Raw genomic sequence first — 18,359 nt, 5'->3', positions numbered from 1 at the left:
GCAACTGCTGCCCAGAAGTTTTCTCATCTTTGTTAAGTCGTAAGGGAGCCTATGAATATTAAATACCTGTAAGCCTTCCTGCATCAGGCCTCTTTGTGAGCCATTTGAGACTGCAGCTTTTTGGAAACCGTAAGTTGGCAACCTCTTACAAAACAATTTCAAGGCAACCTGTACTTTGTCTCTTGCAAAAGCCAGACAAATACGTTAAACACGCGTCACCCCAGGGACCAGGCAACTCACACTTCTAACAGCCCAGGCACTGCCTTGTGCTCTTTGCAGGCGGCTGGGTTTCTGTTCAGCTAACGAGCATCCAGGATATTTCCAAAGTGGAGAGGAAATTAGAATGCTAATTAAAAAGGTGATGTTTTGCCCACAGGTAGACATCTTCAACCTGAGTGAGAATATGTGGGTGTGAATGTGTGTTTTTCCACTAATGTGCTCTGATGTAGGAAGAATGTGATCCCAGAGAACCCAACAGCAAACAACTCAAGCAGGGGAGGTAAAGTTTATCATATAATTACATGGAGGGTTTTAAAATGGCTGCAGCTTTTAAGGGGTCTATTCATTAGATTCACTTTTTCAGTGCTTCCTCCCCAGCCTGACAAGTTTCCCTGTCTGTAGCTCAAAGGTAGCAACACCCACTGCTGTGTAACTTGCCAGATATACCCATAGCACTGTGTAGTATTTAGGCTTTTATTCCTTTTATCTGCTGGAACCAGTGCCTGAGTGCAACCGCACCTGTAGGGAGGTGCAGGTGCTCACTATGGCTGAGGGGGGAGCAAACTAGTGCTTTGTTATTTTGTTCTTCTTACCACGTGAGCTTTTGTTAGAAAAAGCCACATTGCTTGAAGTGCTGGAAAGCACAGCATCAGAAAGGCTGATGCTCCTTTTGCAGGTGGGTGTCCATACTCCAAGTCCTTTTGAGGTGGGGACACCTCTGCAGTTGTGCCTGCATTTTACCTTTCCTGGGAGCATCTACAACCAATTTCTGGAGGCACTTAGTACTTCGTGGTCCAAAGGATACGTGGACCATGCTCCCTTTACCTAACACCCCTGGCTGGATCATCATCTGTATATGGGGATGAGGAGACAGGGACACAAAGCATGGCCCCACAGGGAGACGGACTATATGAAGGCAGAGCTGCCCCAGTAGGTGGCATGAGGGTCAAGAGTGTAGTTTGTCTGGCTTAGATGAACAGAAATAGGGAATGGACCTTTGCTTAGGAGACAATAGGAAGCAAGTAAGAAATGGCATCATGAGGGATTTCACACACATCAAGTCAGCAGTAGAGGTACCTGAGTTTGAGTTGGCTCTTACCCTGAAGTAGCCACAAATGTCTTCCAGAAAATGAGGGAGAAACAGGACAATCCAATTTTTTCCTCCTTTCTCAAATGCCAGGTCTTTTTTTTTTTTTTTTATGCCAATCACAATGCAAAATGGCTTCAGCAGCACATCACGTGCTCTCATGTGGTATGGCAACAGTTGGCACATTGCTCAGAGCAAGCTCTTGATCTTATCCTCAGCAGGCCGCATCCCAGCTCATGCCTTTCTCCACACAAAAGAGCTGGTGATTTCTTTCCCATTGCCCACCAAGTCTCCTGGTAGGCTGTGCAGGGACTGCCACCGCAGGCACGGAGGGCTTTTGTATTCCCACCTTGGTGCTTTTATGGAAACATATACACACCAACATAGATTGTGCAATCACTTCTTTTTGTCACACAAAGGCCATCATTGGCACTAACCAAGCAACACAGGGGCTGCATCTTTCTCCACTGCAGGTTGCAGAAGCATAGAGGGGAAGCCACCACCCCGATGCCTGTTTTAAACTCCAGTGCTGGAATATTGGGGCAAGGCCTGCAGAGGAGGGTGGCTCTGAAACAAGCAGCCGGGCAGGGGTTGCTTGTGAGAGCCCCATATACACCCCTTCCCTCCCACATGCACTTGGGAGACGAATTTGGCCCCCAAATTACTGCCTATCTGAATGGTAGGCTCTGCCCTACAAGTTTCTAGCTCTGCAAGTTCCTACCTGCCCAGGGAAATTCACATCCCTTTTTAAGTGCTACCTCTTCCCGCACCTGCTGAGACTCAGAGCTTCTGCTAAGCCCCAGGTCCCACATCTCTGAGACCAGGGAAAGGGACAGCAGGTCCCAGATGACAGCCCAGATTTGTTAGCCAAGGGTCACTGCACTGCACACCAACACAGGAAGCTTTCTGTCAGTTTTACAGAGTTTGTATTTTAGGAAAGGGTGGACCCAGGAGTCAAGTGAGGGTCTCACTGGTCTTGGGGAGCTTCTCTGCCTCCCCACAGTCCTTCTAGTCAGGCTTTTTCCTCTTTATCCTTTATACATCTACAGAGCAGATCAAAGAGAAGAAGGAACAGAAAGCAGCTTACACTTTTCCAGACTCCTGCAGCATCTCCAGCCACTGAGCCTGCTCAAACTCTGACTCGGCTGCTAGAACAATGTTACCCTGGAAGAGGGAAGGGGAGGGGAAAGAAACCCAGATTAGAGAGGCTGATGCCTTACGCTCAGGGCACGAGCTGCACACAGCTATGGCAGGAGGAGGCTCACCTCTGCAGGAGGCATCACGCCGGAGCGAATACGGCCCAGGCCTACCACACATTCTTGCTTGGAAAGAGATGCACACAGCAAGAGCTCGTAGAAAGAATGAAGGGATAGGGAGGGAATAAGGGGAAATGAGCTCTTGGGCTCCCAGATTTCCATCTACTGGTTTGCTAGTATACTAAACCCACTGTCAAAAGGAGGAAATTTCCTTGTTGGCTGTCAAAGCAGGGGCAGTAGCAAAGCCTTGAGGGGACTTTGTATGCTAAGCCACCCTCTCTCTCCCAGAACAGTTTGCCCAGAGAGGGTACACAGACATTGGTAGAGTGGGAAATCCAGCTCTGCTCACGAGCAATAAGTGCTTTTGGGTTTTGTTTTTCTTGAGAAGGAAAAGAAATCTACTTACATGGAAGTCTTCATGAGAGATCCTTATGGCATAAGGCATGCTGGGCTCTTCTTTGGGTTCCACGATGCAGCCCCCCAGGGGTATGACACCCTGGGGATGAACCAGAGCACTCCAATCAGTCAAAGTCAAGTATCACCCTTAACAATTAATCAGCTGAACCACCACCCTTGGTCACTCTTGTGCCTATGCCCTGCCTTGGACATCCTGGGGGGGGTGATATACACAGCTCCTGAAAAGCAGAGGGACTCCCACCACCACCACCAGGAGACCTCCAAGTGGTATCTGAAAGGACATAAACATGCATTCAGCTTGGAGGGGAGGTTGCTGGCTAAAGCACGGAGGTGGGAAGGTGTTTTGTCAAGGAGAATGTGATCTCTTGACAGGGGCAGATGCTGCAGAGTGGTAAGATAGCACATAAAGGTTGTGCATCCATTACCCTTGTCAGTAGGTCAATGCCGCGGACTGACACAACTCTCACTTTTTTTTGGACGCTTCCCCAGATCTGTAAGCTTGTGCCTTACCTCTTCTTAACTTGATAGTCTAATGAAAAAGAGAAGCTAGGAACAGAATAACCCTTTCTCCCTTGCTAGCACTGCTCACCTTGGGGTGGATATTGAAGTATTTATTGCTTTCAAAGTTCTTCTTCTCACTCTCAGCATAGTAGAGCAGGAAACTCTCCTTAATGATGAAGAACCTGTAAGACAGAAAAGAAACAAAATTCTGCTAGAACAGAGCTCTTCGTTCACAGCACAAGAAAATGCCCACCTATAGCTGCTTTCTGAGCAGAGAAGTTGACCAGTCCCACTCAACCTTCACGCGGGGTGCCTCAACTTCCATCCAAAGGCAAGTGCTAGTGCTTAAGCAGTAAGCGCTACGTTCAAGTGCCTTGTGCTTCCATACTGCACACGCTGGTGTTGAAAACAAACTATGGCATCATTTACTGGCAGGGGAATGGGACAGCAGTCTGCATCCAAGACAGGATCCCAGCCAAAGTGTTTTGATGTCTTGACCTGTGTGTATTCTGTCTAGCCTACATGGTGGCTTCAACCTATTGGAAGAGAGCTGCTCCATTCTTTAAAAGGCTCTCACGTGGGCTAAAAGCAACTAAAAGCTTATTTTTGCAATCACCTCCCTGCTGCCCTTTGTCCTCTCATTGTCCCTTGCCAATGTAAGCCAAGAGGGAAGTGTTCCCACTGTAACACTGAGTCATATGGCAGGGAGAGCCACAGGGGAGCATCCTCAAGCAACTCTCAAGGCCATGTATTCGTCATGAGAGCACTCAGAAGCAGAAATAAATTTTAGAGATATTTTTAAGCAGAGATGTTGGCAAAGTCTCCTAACACTGGCCTTTGTAAATAGAAAGGAAATTGAATTTTCTTCTCATATGCATCACATTAAGATGTGCCTTGTTATGCACAATTAGCCTTAGGTATGTTCTGACAAGCACTGCACGGTAGCCACAAAACATCACAGCACCTGTAAATCAAGCCTCTAATTTACTGGAGCATGTCCTAAAATTGTAATTAAAGGAGTTCTGCTTTTAGCCTATTTGGATGTTCAAAATGCCCCTAGGAGAGTGCCTCTTCTCTTAGAAAATTGATGTTGCATTTACCCTGCAGGCAATGGCATAGGGAAGAGAGATCTGACTTCACTTAAATTCAGCCTAAATATCTGCAGCACTCAAACATGCTGAAAAGCAGCTGGAAGGACAGAGAATGGTTTAGTAGGGAGCTTTCAGACAAGTAAATGACAAAGAAAATGTTTTGCACTGTTCTGTAGAAGGACCTGCAGCAAACTCTGGCTGCAGGCCTGCTTCAAGATGTTTCAGAGTGGCAGTCATTGAACACATTGAGCACATTTACACCCAGGAACATTCACAATGCACAAAGACCAGCAGGAATTCAGGTGCCCTCAGTTTTTTTCTTTCTCCTTGCCCACTCATTTGTATCCATTTGTGTGGACATCGGAGGTGGGAAGAAGCAGCCAGCTTGCTGCCTCAGCAGGACACTGTCTTCTTGCCTGATGCTCCAGGAACATCACGGTTGACTGCCTACCTTCACCGCTTGTTCCCAACCACAGCCTTGCAAAACCTCTCTAGACAGCACAGCGTGACTCAGTGCAAAAAGCACTCTTCTGTGCTGAGCTTAGTTAGTTAGTAGAGGACCAAAAGGGTGCTTGTGCCCCGTGCAGCCAGTCCAGCAAGGTCCCTGAGGAGGAACGAGTACCACTCGCCCTAGTACGGGATCGCTAGCCAGCACCACAGAACAGTTCTCTCATGACAGCAGGCAGGGACACGGAGGAGCATCCCAGAGAGAGGGGTAAGCCACTCACACAGCTCTGAGACACAGGCAAATACAGGCCATTTGGCAGATTCGGCACTAGGAGACATGCCTGATGGCGTGGATTCACCCAGGCTCCACCTCTGTGTGAAACAAGGATTGGTATTTTCTGGTACATTTGCGTTAACAGAAAAAGCAGCTGTGATTCCTGCATCAGGATCGGAGATGGCCCCATGGGAGTCACCGTCTGCACGCTGATGGTAGCCCTGGAGCCCCGTCCAAGGCAGGCACCAGGAAGGTCCCCACAGAGCAGCCAGGGCTTGTTCCTCCTGCCCATGCCATTTCTGCCAGCAGCAGCCTTGTGCCTTCTTGTTTCACTTTCCCTCCCACCTCTTCTCATTAACTCTCTGGGAAAGTCTTCATGTGAGTGGTGCATCGTCACCGTATCTCTAGTGCCTACTTTGTTACATACTTTTCTGGATGCTCAGTGTTCTTGTTAATCCCCGTATTACAGGTTATGCTCCAGTGGAAAAACGAGCCAAAACAAAAACAAGAGCAAAGCACAGCACTGATCTCCCAGAATTGATGTGCCTCTGGCGGATTGATGAACTTTCAGATCCCTGACCTCACGGATGCAGAGAGAATCCATGGGGATTTGGAATGAAAACAGACAAAATAAGAGTTTTAAAAATACAGGAAATAGCAGGAAAAAATAACCAAACAAGTAAGGAAGAACACTGTAAATCCAGTTAGCTGGCGGACTGCTGCATTTGTTTATATTCTCTTTTCTATCCTTACCTGAAAGGCAACACCTAAAAACTCGAGACTACCACTTCAGCTTTGACTTTCAGGACAAACTGTCTGTACAAAGATGCAGGGATAATTAATAATAATAATTAATAATAACTGGGAGAAGGGAAGTTGCAGGACTGCAGAGGCAGATGGCTGCAGCAGCACCCAGGTGAGCAGGAAGGCCAAAGATGACCAAGGGGGAATGGGAGAGACACCCCAAGGAGTGGGCCTGCGGGGCTGGGGACGCTGGGCATGTGTCTGAGTTCGGCACAGGTGTGACAGGGAAGGAAGAGGGAGTGGAAAGATGAGGGAAACCACCGAAATGGCAGTGTAATTAAACCGGGATAGGGGAGGGACAGCAACAAGCAGTGACTTGGTGCGAAGGCAGAGATGCGATCTGCCAGGATTAGGCCTACCGGACACATATGGCAGGCAGAGATACTGATCTCTGGGGATAGAGGGCTGTCTTTGTATCGCAGAGGGCTAACGAGATTAATTAGCTAATCTTTGAGAAAGTTTTTGAAGCAACAGTGGCCCAAGCTAAGTACTTACATTACCACACTGCAGCATGCTGGCTCCGGGTCTCTGGGCACCAGCCCAGGAGCACACACAGCAAATCCCAGGCCCGCTCCCTCTCCTTAGGGACAGATCAGGGGAAAAGGACACAAGTGCTGTTTGTCCCTCCTTCCAGCAGCAGCCTGGCACCTCCGATGGGTATCAGAGGTATCAGCACACTTTGCCTTTTGTTCTCTACCCTTTTCAGTTCCCTGTGTTCCTCCTTGCTGTGGACAGCCACTCAGCCGATGCCCCCTGAGCTGTCCCCCTTAGCCTTAAAGTGTCACAGCCGAACGGTGACAGACAGCTTAGAGACTGACACTTCTGTGTGGGGCTGGGGTTACTCGTGGTAGAGGAGGATGTGTCACTTCCAGCCCCGAGAGCTGCGGTGCTCCACCAGCGCCAGCTCCAGCGCAGGGACACACCTCGGGCTTTCATTCCAGACTCCGCTGATGCTGCTGCCGGTACAACTTGTGTACCCGAGAACAGCCTAAACTGCGTGCCGTTGGTTGGAAGGAAAAGTGAGTGCAGCTTTGTGGGAAGAGGAGGAAAGGGACTATGGCTTTCCAAAGCCAGAGAGCACTACTCAGAGATAGGACGCTGCTAATGAAGTCTCCAAATCGGGGATTTCGATCACTAAGTCACCAAAGCTCTGGACACTCTTCCTGGATTTTTTTCCCACTGATTTGTAATCCATTCAGTCTCCATCCTTCCTATAAACACTTGCTTTTCTTCTCAGCATCTCCTGCAGCACTGTTGCTACAGCTAAATGAATGGGATCGAGCCAGTAAACATAGTGCAGCTCTTAAAAGCCACACAGAGTGAGTTGCATGACTGATGGCCTGACGTGATCGATCTTCCTGCTTTATCTCCCTTCGCTTGGAAAGGCTTTCCTCAGGACAGGGACTACTACCTCTGTCTAGTGCAAAATTATTCCACAGCTAAGGCATGGCCTGTAAATACTAAATAGATAAAATGAGACAAAATAGATAAAATCCAATATTTCAGGACAAAATCTGCATTCATCAGAGATCAGATCCCCAACTGTATCTAGCAGTAGGGTTTTGTTTGTTTGTTTTCCACTTAATTTAACCAGAAAGGGAAACATCTCTTCTTTGTTTCACATAATAATGCACTTAAGCAGCTGTGCCTTGCTGGGCATGGGGGGTGGGAAATTCATGAGACTGCTCCTCATCCCCCCCATAATGGCTGATGGATAATGACACGCAAGATTTTTGAGTTTAGAGCGAACCTGTTCTGTGCCAAGAACTCTCTCTGCTTTCAGAGGAATTTCAGCAAACTCTTAGAGCTTGTGGCACAGCACGGCCCCAGATACGCTGTGCCAGAAGCTCTGGGTTCCTCGCGCAGGACCAGCACCCTGCAGCCCGCACCCAGCTGCATACATCCACGGACTGCCAGGGCCCGGGAGCCACCCCACTGGGCTCGATAGAGCAAAAGCCAGGCTGCGGAAGAGCCCGATGTGCTGGGGCTCCCCCAGGCAAACCTGTGCCTTCTCCGGCCCCTCCGACCCCGAGGCAGGAGGGCACCATCACACCACTCCTGTGTGCTCCCCCTGTGCCGATGCCTCCTTATGCTCTGCTGCCAGGATCAGCCCATTCTTGGACCAGCTCTCCCATTGATCCTCCAGTCCCACAGGCTTTTTGCTCTGGAAGCCGCTCCTTCCCAGCCCTACAAATGCCCAGGAGTCATCTCCCATTTACCAAACACCTTCCTGTCCCTGTTCCCCCAGGACCCTCAGTGGCCGTGCTTGCAGCCAGCCTTCCACGCTGCCCCACGCCTGCCTCCCCGCCTCCTCCCACTCACCATCACTAAAATATTTACAACTCACTGAAGATGGGGATGACTTCTAGGAATAGAACAGCACTAAATAAATAATGACAGAGAGAGCAGAGCTGGGCCATTTGCCTGTAAGAAATTTTGATTAGGAAGAAAATCTTTTAAGAATGCGTCCTCCATAGCAAATTACCTTCCCCCTATGCTATTTTGTCCATTTCTCAGCAGCACAGTCACGTCAGCTTCCAGACACCATTCATTTAAATAGCAGTGCTTGTGAGCTGAGCAGGGAACACCGACACAAATTCTGTCCTTGGTGAAAACAGGCCACGCGTTCAGAAAAAAGAGCACAGAATAAAACCTGCATGAGTCCCAGGCAGCCACAAGCGCAAAACCACTACCGAAGTAACGCTTTGATTCCTTGTGTCTACACTTCAGCAAAAGGCCATGCTGCTTTTCAGCCCCAGGAGTAGCTTGGGCTTCCTGGGCTGCCTTTTGTTAGCAACTCATTTCTGCCTTTTCCCAAGGGAAATGGGGGGAAAAAAGGAAAACAGTATTACTTTGCATTTCTGGCACAGTTTCCTCTGCTGATATCTACCAGAGGAGGTAGTACTACCAAACTGCCAAAGGAGGGCCAGTACTATTATTCTCCTTCTAAAGTTCACAACAACAGCTCCTGGGTCACAAAATCTCTGACAGCAGCAAGGTGAAAACACAAGTTTCTCTGCTGCTGGCCTTGTAACTGAGCGGCTTGCCAGTGACGCCTATCAGCAGTGACATGAGTCTGCCTCCCAAGAATGCTGGAGGGCTTAATCCATAGGATCGTGTACCCCCAGCGAGCAACAAGAGCGAGCCGTGCCGTGCTCCTGTGCGCGTACCCATCTGTGACCAACGCTGCCTCACCATTTGATAGCTGCTCTCCCGAGAGGCTCAGTGCTTCACGTACAGAAATTGTGCCAGCTTTGCACCTCAGGCTGACCCATCACTTCGGTGCGATAGGTCATACGTCTGCCCTTGGCAATGTGCTAGCAAACCTTTCAGACCCCTTTCTGGATGCCCCGTGGCCAGACAGAGGAGAGCACACTGGGGTCTGAGTCTCTGAAGCAGACACAGGACAGCAGGGAAGCTCTGCCAAAGCTTCACCCCTCATCCCTGCCTGGCTGGCTGCACTTGAAAAGAGTCTGAGCACGCAGCCAACTCACCCCAGCATTTCACCCCAGCACCCCTCGACACCCGTGGCTTACCTCCTGGACCACTTGGCTGACTGCCTCCCAAAGGGTCTCTTCCAGAGCACGCCGTACAGCTGCACTTTGGTGCTGATGTCCAGAGCATCCGAATCTGCCTGGTCCATGGACGGAGAAGGGGACACAGAGCTGGATTTTGAAGCAAACATTGTAGATGGGTTTGGTTCCAACTCTCCCCCCTCTGCTTGGCGGCTCCGGGAAGCCGATTATATGCGGCGAACCAGAAGGATGCACCCAGCCACGCCGAGCGGCAGGCGGAGAGACTGGGCTACGGTCTGAATCAATACCGTGACTGCTCAGCACTCAGTCAGTAATTCGCCCTGATGCACAGATGATGAGAGTTTCCTCATTGCGTATGGCTTCCCGATGCATTAAAGGCAGAGCACATCCCAGCCCGAGGAGAAAAAAAAAAATAAAAGGAGCAAAGAAAGCCTGAGATCAGGCATACAGGAGGCAGACAGCTCACCAGACAGAGAGCAATACCATAAGCCAAAGGACCTCTGCACCAAAGGCAGCCTGGAAGGTTATCTCACTTGACATTGCAGCTCCCCAGGCAGGAACCAGGGCGAGACGTTTTGCTGTCAAGCATCCCTTACTCTGACGCACACCCCAAAATCTCACGCTTGGAGGCAGCTGCTTCTTATTTTTCCTCCACAAAAGGGGAGCAGAGCAGGAGCCAGCGAGCTCAATCAGCTTCTCTCTGCCCTGGGGAGGATTTTTCTGTGCCAGGCTGGCACAGCCCACCCTGGGACATTGACGTGGCTGCTGGGTCTGAGCTGGGCAGCGTCCAGGCTGCCTGCCTGCCTCGTCCTTAAAGGGCTGCTCCTGCTGGGAGGTCAGAGATCAGAAAGATGCCTCCCCCTGCGTTTCGGGGTCCGCATGTGGCAGGCACAGCCCCTGCCCTGCCTCCTGGGTTCCAGCTGCTCCTCAGCCACAGCAGAGATGGAGGAATATGGCACAGGGCTCGGGTGAGCCTCCACTCATCTCTCAGTCAGCACTCACATGACGAGATTTTGCTCCTGGTTCCTAAAGACCCCATTTTGGGGTATCACACAATCAATACGGATGTATACATGCTGTGAGACCGCCACTCCCATTTTGGCCTGTACCGTCCCATTTGTACTGACGCTGATGCTGTAATTGCCAACACACCAGCAGTGCCGTTGTTCAGAAGCAGCACCCCACAGCCTTACAGTTTAGGAGCGAGGGTTGTGCCACATCACAGCATCGAACAGGGGCCCGCTCACCTTTGCCTGGTGACAGAAAGCAGGAGCTTGGAGAGCACACGTAAAGCCTCTGAAGCTGAGGAAACACAGCCTGCCTGCTGTGCACGGGCTGCAGCTGGTATGGGAGAAGTTACAGGTGCAGGTCCCTGATAAGTATCACCGTCAATGGCCTGATGAGAGCCAGCAACCCCAGTGCTTTGTTACTTACCCTGGGTTTTTGGACCATACAGGATGCGTCAGGTGGCATAACAGCTCAAAGTGGCATTGAGGGACAGGGTGGAGAGCAGGGGGCAGCAGCATTTACTGCCTCATCTCACCTGAGCCCCAACTCAGGAATACCTCGCTGTGTCACAGGCAAGCAGCATTAACGCTGTAGTGACCATCCCACCCACTGCACTATAAAGAAAACATTCCTCATAACCAGAGCTTCAGGAGAGGGGAAAGTTTCCCTGGAATTATATTGCACGAATAAAAAAATAATAATAGTATTCTGGGCCCAGCAACACCATCTTAACTTATAAATGCACCGGGAAAAGCCACAGAGCCCCTGCATAAAGATGTCTCTGCCCCTGGACACCAGCACCGACACAATGATTTATAGCAGTGACCTGCAGCGAGGAAAAACAGGCTTTCCTTCTTTTTATTTTAGAGATTAAGAGAGAAAGGATGTCTGTGGCTTACAGTGCTGGAAACGCAGATACCGTCTCCCCTAGACCTCCGGGCCAAGCGAGGCACAGGGCAGTCACAGCACACTTTATCACAGGAGGCAGCTCCAGGGGAGGGGAAAAGCAACTTGCTTACGTCAAGTCTCCAAAAGAGCTAGAAACGGGCAGGAGCTAGCAATGCTAGGGTAGGAATTAGCAGCCGGGTGAATTCTGTAAGCACTGATACCTGGGACAAAGCAATTTGTAAAAACAGTGGCACGCAGCATTTCCAGTATGCATGCGCTAATCCAGTTACATTGGGGGCCTGCTTGAAGGAAACAGTAGGAAAGCAACCCAACAGGTTGCAAGTAAGGCAAGCGACGTTTCTCTCACAAACAGAAGGTAAGGGCCTAAGGGCCAGCCTACAGGTTCTTCGGCATTACTTCTGCCAGGAGCCAAACTTACTTCCACCGGCCAGGAATTAGACATCAAAAGAACAGTCTCACAAAACCTGGTAGGCAAAAAGGGTCCACCACAAGGCAAGCAGGGAGAGCCAGGTCCTGCAGAAGTGTCCTCTCCAAGTCCCAGGAGACAAAAATCCTCAAGGAAGCACAACTGAACACGAAGATTATTTTTTGCTGTAAGATCTTGGTGAAAAATAACAGCCCCAAAGCACACAGACATTTATATGACCAGTTTGGGTTTAACCTGGGAGCTCATCGTTTATACGAGGAGGAAAACCCAAGCATACTGGGCTTTAGCAGGATAATCATACAACAAGTGCAAAAATCAAAGTGTGGTCACGGTCTGCACTGGAGGTAAGGGAAGACCCCAGTCCCACAGGTCCCTTCCGCACTGCTGTGACCACACGGATTCCCCGGCCCTGAGGCGATGCAGAAGAGGACCTGAGGGATGATCGCAGGTAGAGCTAACCCATGACAGGAGACTGGAAGCACTTCACTTGTTTAAGTGAGAGCTAAGGGGAAAAATTGACTGCTCTCAAGTTTCAAGAGCTCTTTCCCCTCTTAACGTATTAGCAGAGGTCGATGCCTGCAATAAAGCCAGCAAGCTGGAATTGGCCGTGAATAAGCAGCAGAAGCGCACCCACCACAGGCGGGGGGCCTGAGGTGCTCGGGCACAGGATGAGAGGAGCAGAGGTGAAGAGCCATCGCTCGGCTGGATGCTACAAGCACAGCTACCTGAGGTGGCCGTGCCTTCCAGGGGTACGGATAGGCCTACCCTCTTCCTCCAAAACATTTTTGTTGCAGAGTAATAATTTAAAGATTTTCCATGGATGTTATATTCTCGATGGCTCCTAGGGAAAACACAGCTGCATGGCCTGTGGAGAAAGCACCGGAGCTTTGCTCAGAAAACCTTCCTGCGGGGAGACAGGTTGTATTGACAAGCAAATTATTTCCCTGCTGCTGTCCCTAGCTTTCCTACACATCAAGCCAATACAATTTTGCTTAAACAACTCAGAGACAAACAGCAGCGCGAGCTAGCAGGGAAGCAATGCTCCATCGCCACAGGCCACCCTCCGGCTAGCGGTGCCCCCTTCCAGTTTAAGGAAGCACACGCTGGATAACCCCAGCCAGGGAACAGACCTGCATTTTTGGAAGGTAAGAAGTTATTCCTTTATGTCCTGGGCAGCCTTACAGCAGCACTTTACAAAGAAAAGAACACACCAGTCCTCGGGTTGAGGCTAGGAAATTGAGATTTGGACAAGAGCTGCTGCAGTCGGAAGGGTTCAGCTCTGGCTCTCCGGTTTGGATTCGTTTTCCTCTTACAGCTTTTGGTGGCTGTTTTCACCCAAAGGCCCATTAGCAGTTATGGGAGGTATTAGCGGGCATCTGGAGCAATGAGGAGACATTTAAAAAAAAAATCCAGCTCAGGTTTCTTTTCCGATGTAACAATCCTGCGAAGGTAAAATGCCACATTTACCTATCAAAATGATGCTCCAGCTCCCCAGATACACAGCTGTGTGCAGGGGCAGCTTTAAACACAGCAGAAGCGACCAGCACCAATCCATCTCTTTCACGTGATCCACTGATAGATTTTCTTTTGCACATGATTAAATTTTTAACGTCAGATGGGAACTCGGAGCTGTCCTGCAGAGCTCAAAGCAAATGGGCATTAAAGCAAAGAGCCTTTGTAGATTTATAACCCCATCTGACGTGGCCCCATGGCCTCAGTAGTGTGGTCCAGACAAAGCCCTCCTTGAGCCCCTGCCATTCAAACCCTCCCAGATCCATTTTCAGTGACCCCTGAGTCTTATTAATCAAATCATTAGCTGGGGGTATAAGCACCACTTCAGGAGGCTTACAGGAAGACAGAAAGTAAGATTCTAGTTTACTGTTTATTGAAGAGTGAAGGGGTTTGATAGCAAGCAGCTCGTCCAACAGCTTTGCGAATGGCAAGCATGCACAGCCTGGCTTTTTTGGGGGTAGTTTGCTCAGGGACTGACACCAAAGTCGATGACCATTTCTCTCATCATCTAAAAGGAGACTGCTTTGTTGGTGGTGGGTTTTGTTTGCTTGTTTTTGTTTTAATCCTACTCGAAGATCTCTTCTGGGAGAAGACTCATTCACTCTGGTGTTTATTAAACGAAATGTTTCTGCTAAGCAGACATTCCCAGGGCCTTTGGAGTAACGCATCGGAGCGGTAAGGTGCCTCTGACAAAGCTCCTTCTAGAAGACAGCCCAGAGTCTTCTTGAAACGTTCACGTGGCCTGCATAAACAGCAAATGCTTAGCGATGAACCAGTTAAAGAGCTTCCAACCCACACCTGGTTCAACATCAGTCAAAAAAAAAAAGCTCCTTTAAGAGCATTGAACCCAACCCCAAACCCTGCAGCAGCAGGGGTAGGAAGTTGCAGAGGAAATATCTCAGGAGGTTACACAGCTCAGCAGCAATTGCTTGGTGAGCTCTATAGGAAGCTTTCTGCATAGGAAACATGCAAGTCACGTCAAGGGCTACACACAACATTCATACACATGCCACAGCAGTAGCACGGGCTACTGAAACACACGAATTTTAAGACTCCCATGCCCCTTGCAGCCCGTGGTGCCCGGACACTCAGAGATCTCACAGACAGACCAGAGACAAGACAGGTATTTGGAGCAGCTGTTCTGGGCACAGCACAGCACTTCAAAGGGGCAATTGCTTATTCGGTCCTGTTAATTTCGAGCACAGAACAAGCACTGTGTTTGTGATGTGGGCACTGAAGCAGGGCTCGGTACACCTGGGCTCAGTTCCCAGCCCTGGCAGGATCTCCCTGACCGAAGCACGTAACCTCATTTCTCTCACAGCGCCTCACCTGCGACACCGGTACCAACATCCAGACCACCACAAGCGCACACACACACCCCTGCGGTAGCTTGGGTACAATGGTGCAGGCCTACTTTCTACGAGGTGTTTTTCAACTGCAAGAAAATTAGAAATTGATTGCAGTCTGCTGACTTCCACCCGCTTTGTACTGTCTGGTCCAAAAGACCATTAACATCCACAGACTCCAATGCAAACTACAACCATATATCATAAGTAATTACTGCAGGCACAGGATGGGCACACAGATACAGAACAAGCACTTTTCCCTTTATAATTTTCCCTTGGATTTCAGATTTTCTTGATGCTGTATATGGTTTGGTGTCAGCCATAATGCAGCTTACTTTTCATTAGCTCTACATGTTTTCTGATTGAGGCATTTTTCTTAATCCAAGATCCACTGCAATGGCTTGTTAGTCTCCAGACATTTTAGACAAGAGAAAAATTGCTATGGTAAAAAGGGTGAACGCTCTGCAATGCTGCCTGGAGGGACATTTGGATGAGGTTTGCACATATCAGTAGAAGAATGGTTTAATTTGTAAGCTGGAACAATAGATGACAGCTCATCTTCTTGCTGCAGTGCTCATCCCTAATGAGTCTGATAAAAATGCTTATGAAAAAACATTTTTTTTCCTTAAATGATGGAACACTGTACAGCCATCATCAGAACGCCTGCAACACCACGGTTCCTCCATATTTAAGCTTTCAGGGGTAACTCTTGTAACATAAACACACCTAAAACACCTCCTCCTTCCCCACAGCTTCACAAGGATGGACACCAGACCGCTGCAGTTAAGTCTCCAGATAGCCAGAAAACATTTTTATTAAACACATTAAAAGTATGCTAATATACTGCATAATGTTTCAGCATTAAAACTGAGCTTTATTTGCAGAAAAAACCAAGAGCCTATTTGACTAAGTGCTGGCGTCTCATCTGCCTGTGCCAGCTACAACAGCAACACTGCCATTTGTTTCAGTTCTCTCACTGACTTCACGTTAATCATGTTCTCCTGTAATTAAGGCAGCATAAAGAGATGACACCTTCCTAACCACAACTCCTATGAGCTATCAGAAAAAACAACTCAGAAGACTGCTTGTTGCTCGAGTAAAAGAGCTAAAGCATTCCAGATGATAAGGTTACAGGACCTTAGATAAGCTTATAGATAGCAACCACAGAAGAAAGAAAAAATCATTTTTTTCTACTGAATTACTTCTAAAGCACCTCCATTCGAGGCGATTGCTTGAAGGGATGCCTGAAGATCCTTTGCTTTGGGAACGAATACCTTCCTCATTCCCTAACGGCAACATTCCCCTTCCTCTGAAAGGCTATGCCTGACAGCCAACCCTGCTTACAGGGCAGGTGGACAGCATGGAGGGCAAGAACATCAATAAACCAAGTCAAGCCAACATCTTACCCTTATTTTTAAAGGCTCTCACAAGAGAGCTATCCCCAGTATGAGATGGGCATACTTGAGAGCATCCAACAAAGAACCACCAAGAAGGAGAAGGAAGTGAGCACCTCTCCTTGTGAGGAGAGGGCCAGGACTGTTCAGCCTGGAGAAGAGGGAGCTCAGGGGGATCTCATCCGTGTATGTAAATACCTGAAGGGAGGACGTAAAGAAGGCGGAGCCAGGCTCTTCTCAGTGGAGCCTTGCGGCAGGACAAGAGGCAACAGGCACCAACACGCAGAGGAGGTGCTGGCACAGGCTGCCCAGAGAGGTGCTGGAGTCCCTTGCCTGGACGTGGCCCTGGGCACCCTGCTCTGGGTGGCCCTGCCTGAGCAGGGCTCGGACCGGGTGGGCTCCAGCGGCCCTGCCAGCCTCACCACTCTGCTCAGCGCCCTCGACGACATCCAGTTAGCGCCTTCCCACCACGTGCTGACCAACTGGGCACTGCCAGCCACAACGTGAGGGAGGCGAAGTCGACTCCTTCGTTACCTATCCATGAGCTCCTTAAGGGGTTGCCTCACTCCCTAGACTGCTCTAAGCAGTTAACGTTTCCTGAATTGCCCCAGCTGATGGTTTCCTGGTGTTTTATCACCAGAGGTCAAATGACATTTTCAGACCACTTACTTGCAAAACTGCTCCTCCCTGGACCTATACACAGATGTGAAATGCCTGTGCAGGTGTTTCCTAATGAACTGTCTCGTGACCTGCAGCCAAATCCCTATTTGTTTCTTTCTTACTTCAAAGATCCCAACTCTGCTTCTCAGCCTTGCACTAAATCCTGGCAGTAGCCATAGCACCCATCTTCCAAAAAGTCACAGCACACAACGCACAGCTGCCTGGATTTCTGCAAATCTTTTAAGAAAGCCTGCAAACCCTAAAAATATGTCCTAAAGCGTCCAGTAGCGAGAAAACAGGAAAAAAAAAAACACATCCTGCATGTTTTTGCTCAGAGGCTAACAAAATCTATTTTCAAAGCTCTCCTCATATCCCCTGCCTACCCATCGCTTAAAAAAAAAAAAACCACTTAAAATTTAAATTGCAACTATTCTTTGAAACTCAAAATTATGTCAGAAGCAAATAAAACCCTTCCAGAGAAATTCAGGAGCCTAAGAAGACAATTTTCCTTCACAGCAAGAACAAAATCTGCTCTCAGTTACAATGACTACAACCACTGGGACTAAAGGGAAAGCTTACATCGCTGTGGTTTAACACTGCCTTTCAGTTCATTGTATGTGGCAGGAAGCAGGTAGGCTGCCTTCAAGAAAAAACGTGACAACAGTGAAGACTGACAACAATACGAAGAGCTGTGAACAGGTAAGCAGCAGGATCCCGTGGCAGACACGTGGAAAGCTGAGCTGTGAGAAGGTGCCCGAGAACAGCAAGAGGGGAGGAAAGACACAACAAGGGCAAGATTTCATAAATCATTTTCCCCCATAACACAAAAAGCAAAAGGAGGCCAGGGTTTCCTCCAAAGTAGGGGAACTCATATTTTTGCATAAGTATTTAAAGTTGACTTGTCACCCACACCACACACAGGCACATCAATAAGGGAGGCTGCTCTGTTACAAAGTACCTCGCGCTGCGTTCTTCTGGTGAGTGTTGGCATTTTGGTTTGGGGGCTGGCGAGACTTTCATTCCAACCTGCGCTCTCAGTTTTCTTCAGACCTAGCAGGTCCTCATCAGCAATCTTGAGCCAGCCATCTCTTCACGACCCTCCAGACATCTCTGCCTTGTAAGCATCCAAGATTTTCCAGAGGGTGGCGGAGCTTCAGAGCAACGCCAGCTCCTAAGCACTCGGTGGGAGACAGAAGTTGTCAAACGCCCCTCTTAAGCGGAGCTGTCAAATCCCGTCTGTATTTATACCTCTAAAATCATTCTTGCCATGTCCAAATCAACACGCTAGACTGCCTCCCAACGTGCAGTCAGTTTCATGCTTCACGTTTCCAAGTGCTCAGACATTATGAAGGGAAGCTGCAAGCACAATCATACAAAAATAAGATGTACTGTCTGCAGTGCTTGCATCCCATTTAAGACTGTCATTTCTCTTTGTTCGAGCTGTCACAAAACCCCATGCAATAAATGAAAA

The 18,359-nt window shown here is 49.0% G+C and overlaps 1 protein-coding gene across 1 annotated transcript in view; it reads right to left on the bottom strand.

Moving 5' to 3' along the window:
* PLEKHD1 (pleckstrin homology and coiled-coil domain containing D1) overlaps positions 1-18,231 on the bottom strand; it is a 32,667-nt gene extending 14,436 nt beyond the window's left edge. Inside the window, exons 1-4 of the mRNA XM_013174128.3 lie at positions 9,633-18,231; positions 3,569-3,662; positions 2,969-3,058; positions 2,394-2,470 (exon numbers count right to left, since the gene is read on the bottom strand). Coding sequence (XP_013029582.1) covers positions 2,394-2,470; positions 2,969-3,058; positions 3,569-3,662; positions 9,633-9,781 — 410 coding nt within the window. The 5' untranslated portion in view covers positions 9,782-18,231. The remainder of the gene's footprint in view (positions 1-2,393; positions 2,471-2,968; positions 3,059-3,568; positions 3,663-9,632) is intronic.
* Between the last annotated feature and the right edge of the window lie 128 nt (positions 18,232-18,359).

The sequence above is a fragment of the Anser cygnoides genome, chromosome 5, assembly GCF_040182565.1.
Source record: "Anser cygnoides isolate HZ-2024a breed goose chromosome 5, Taihu_goose_T2T_genome, whole genome shotgun sequence".
Classification (NCBI taxonomy): Eukaryota; Metazoa; Chordata; class Aves; order Anseriformes; family Anatidae; genus Anser; species Anser cygnoides.
The sequence above is the reverse complement of the archived record's forward strand: the minus strand, read 5'-3'. Positions and strand labels throughout refer to the sequence as shown.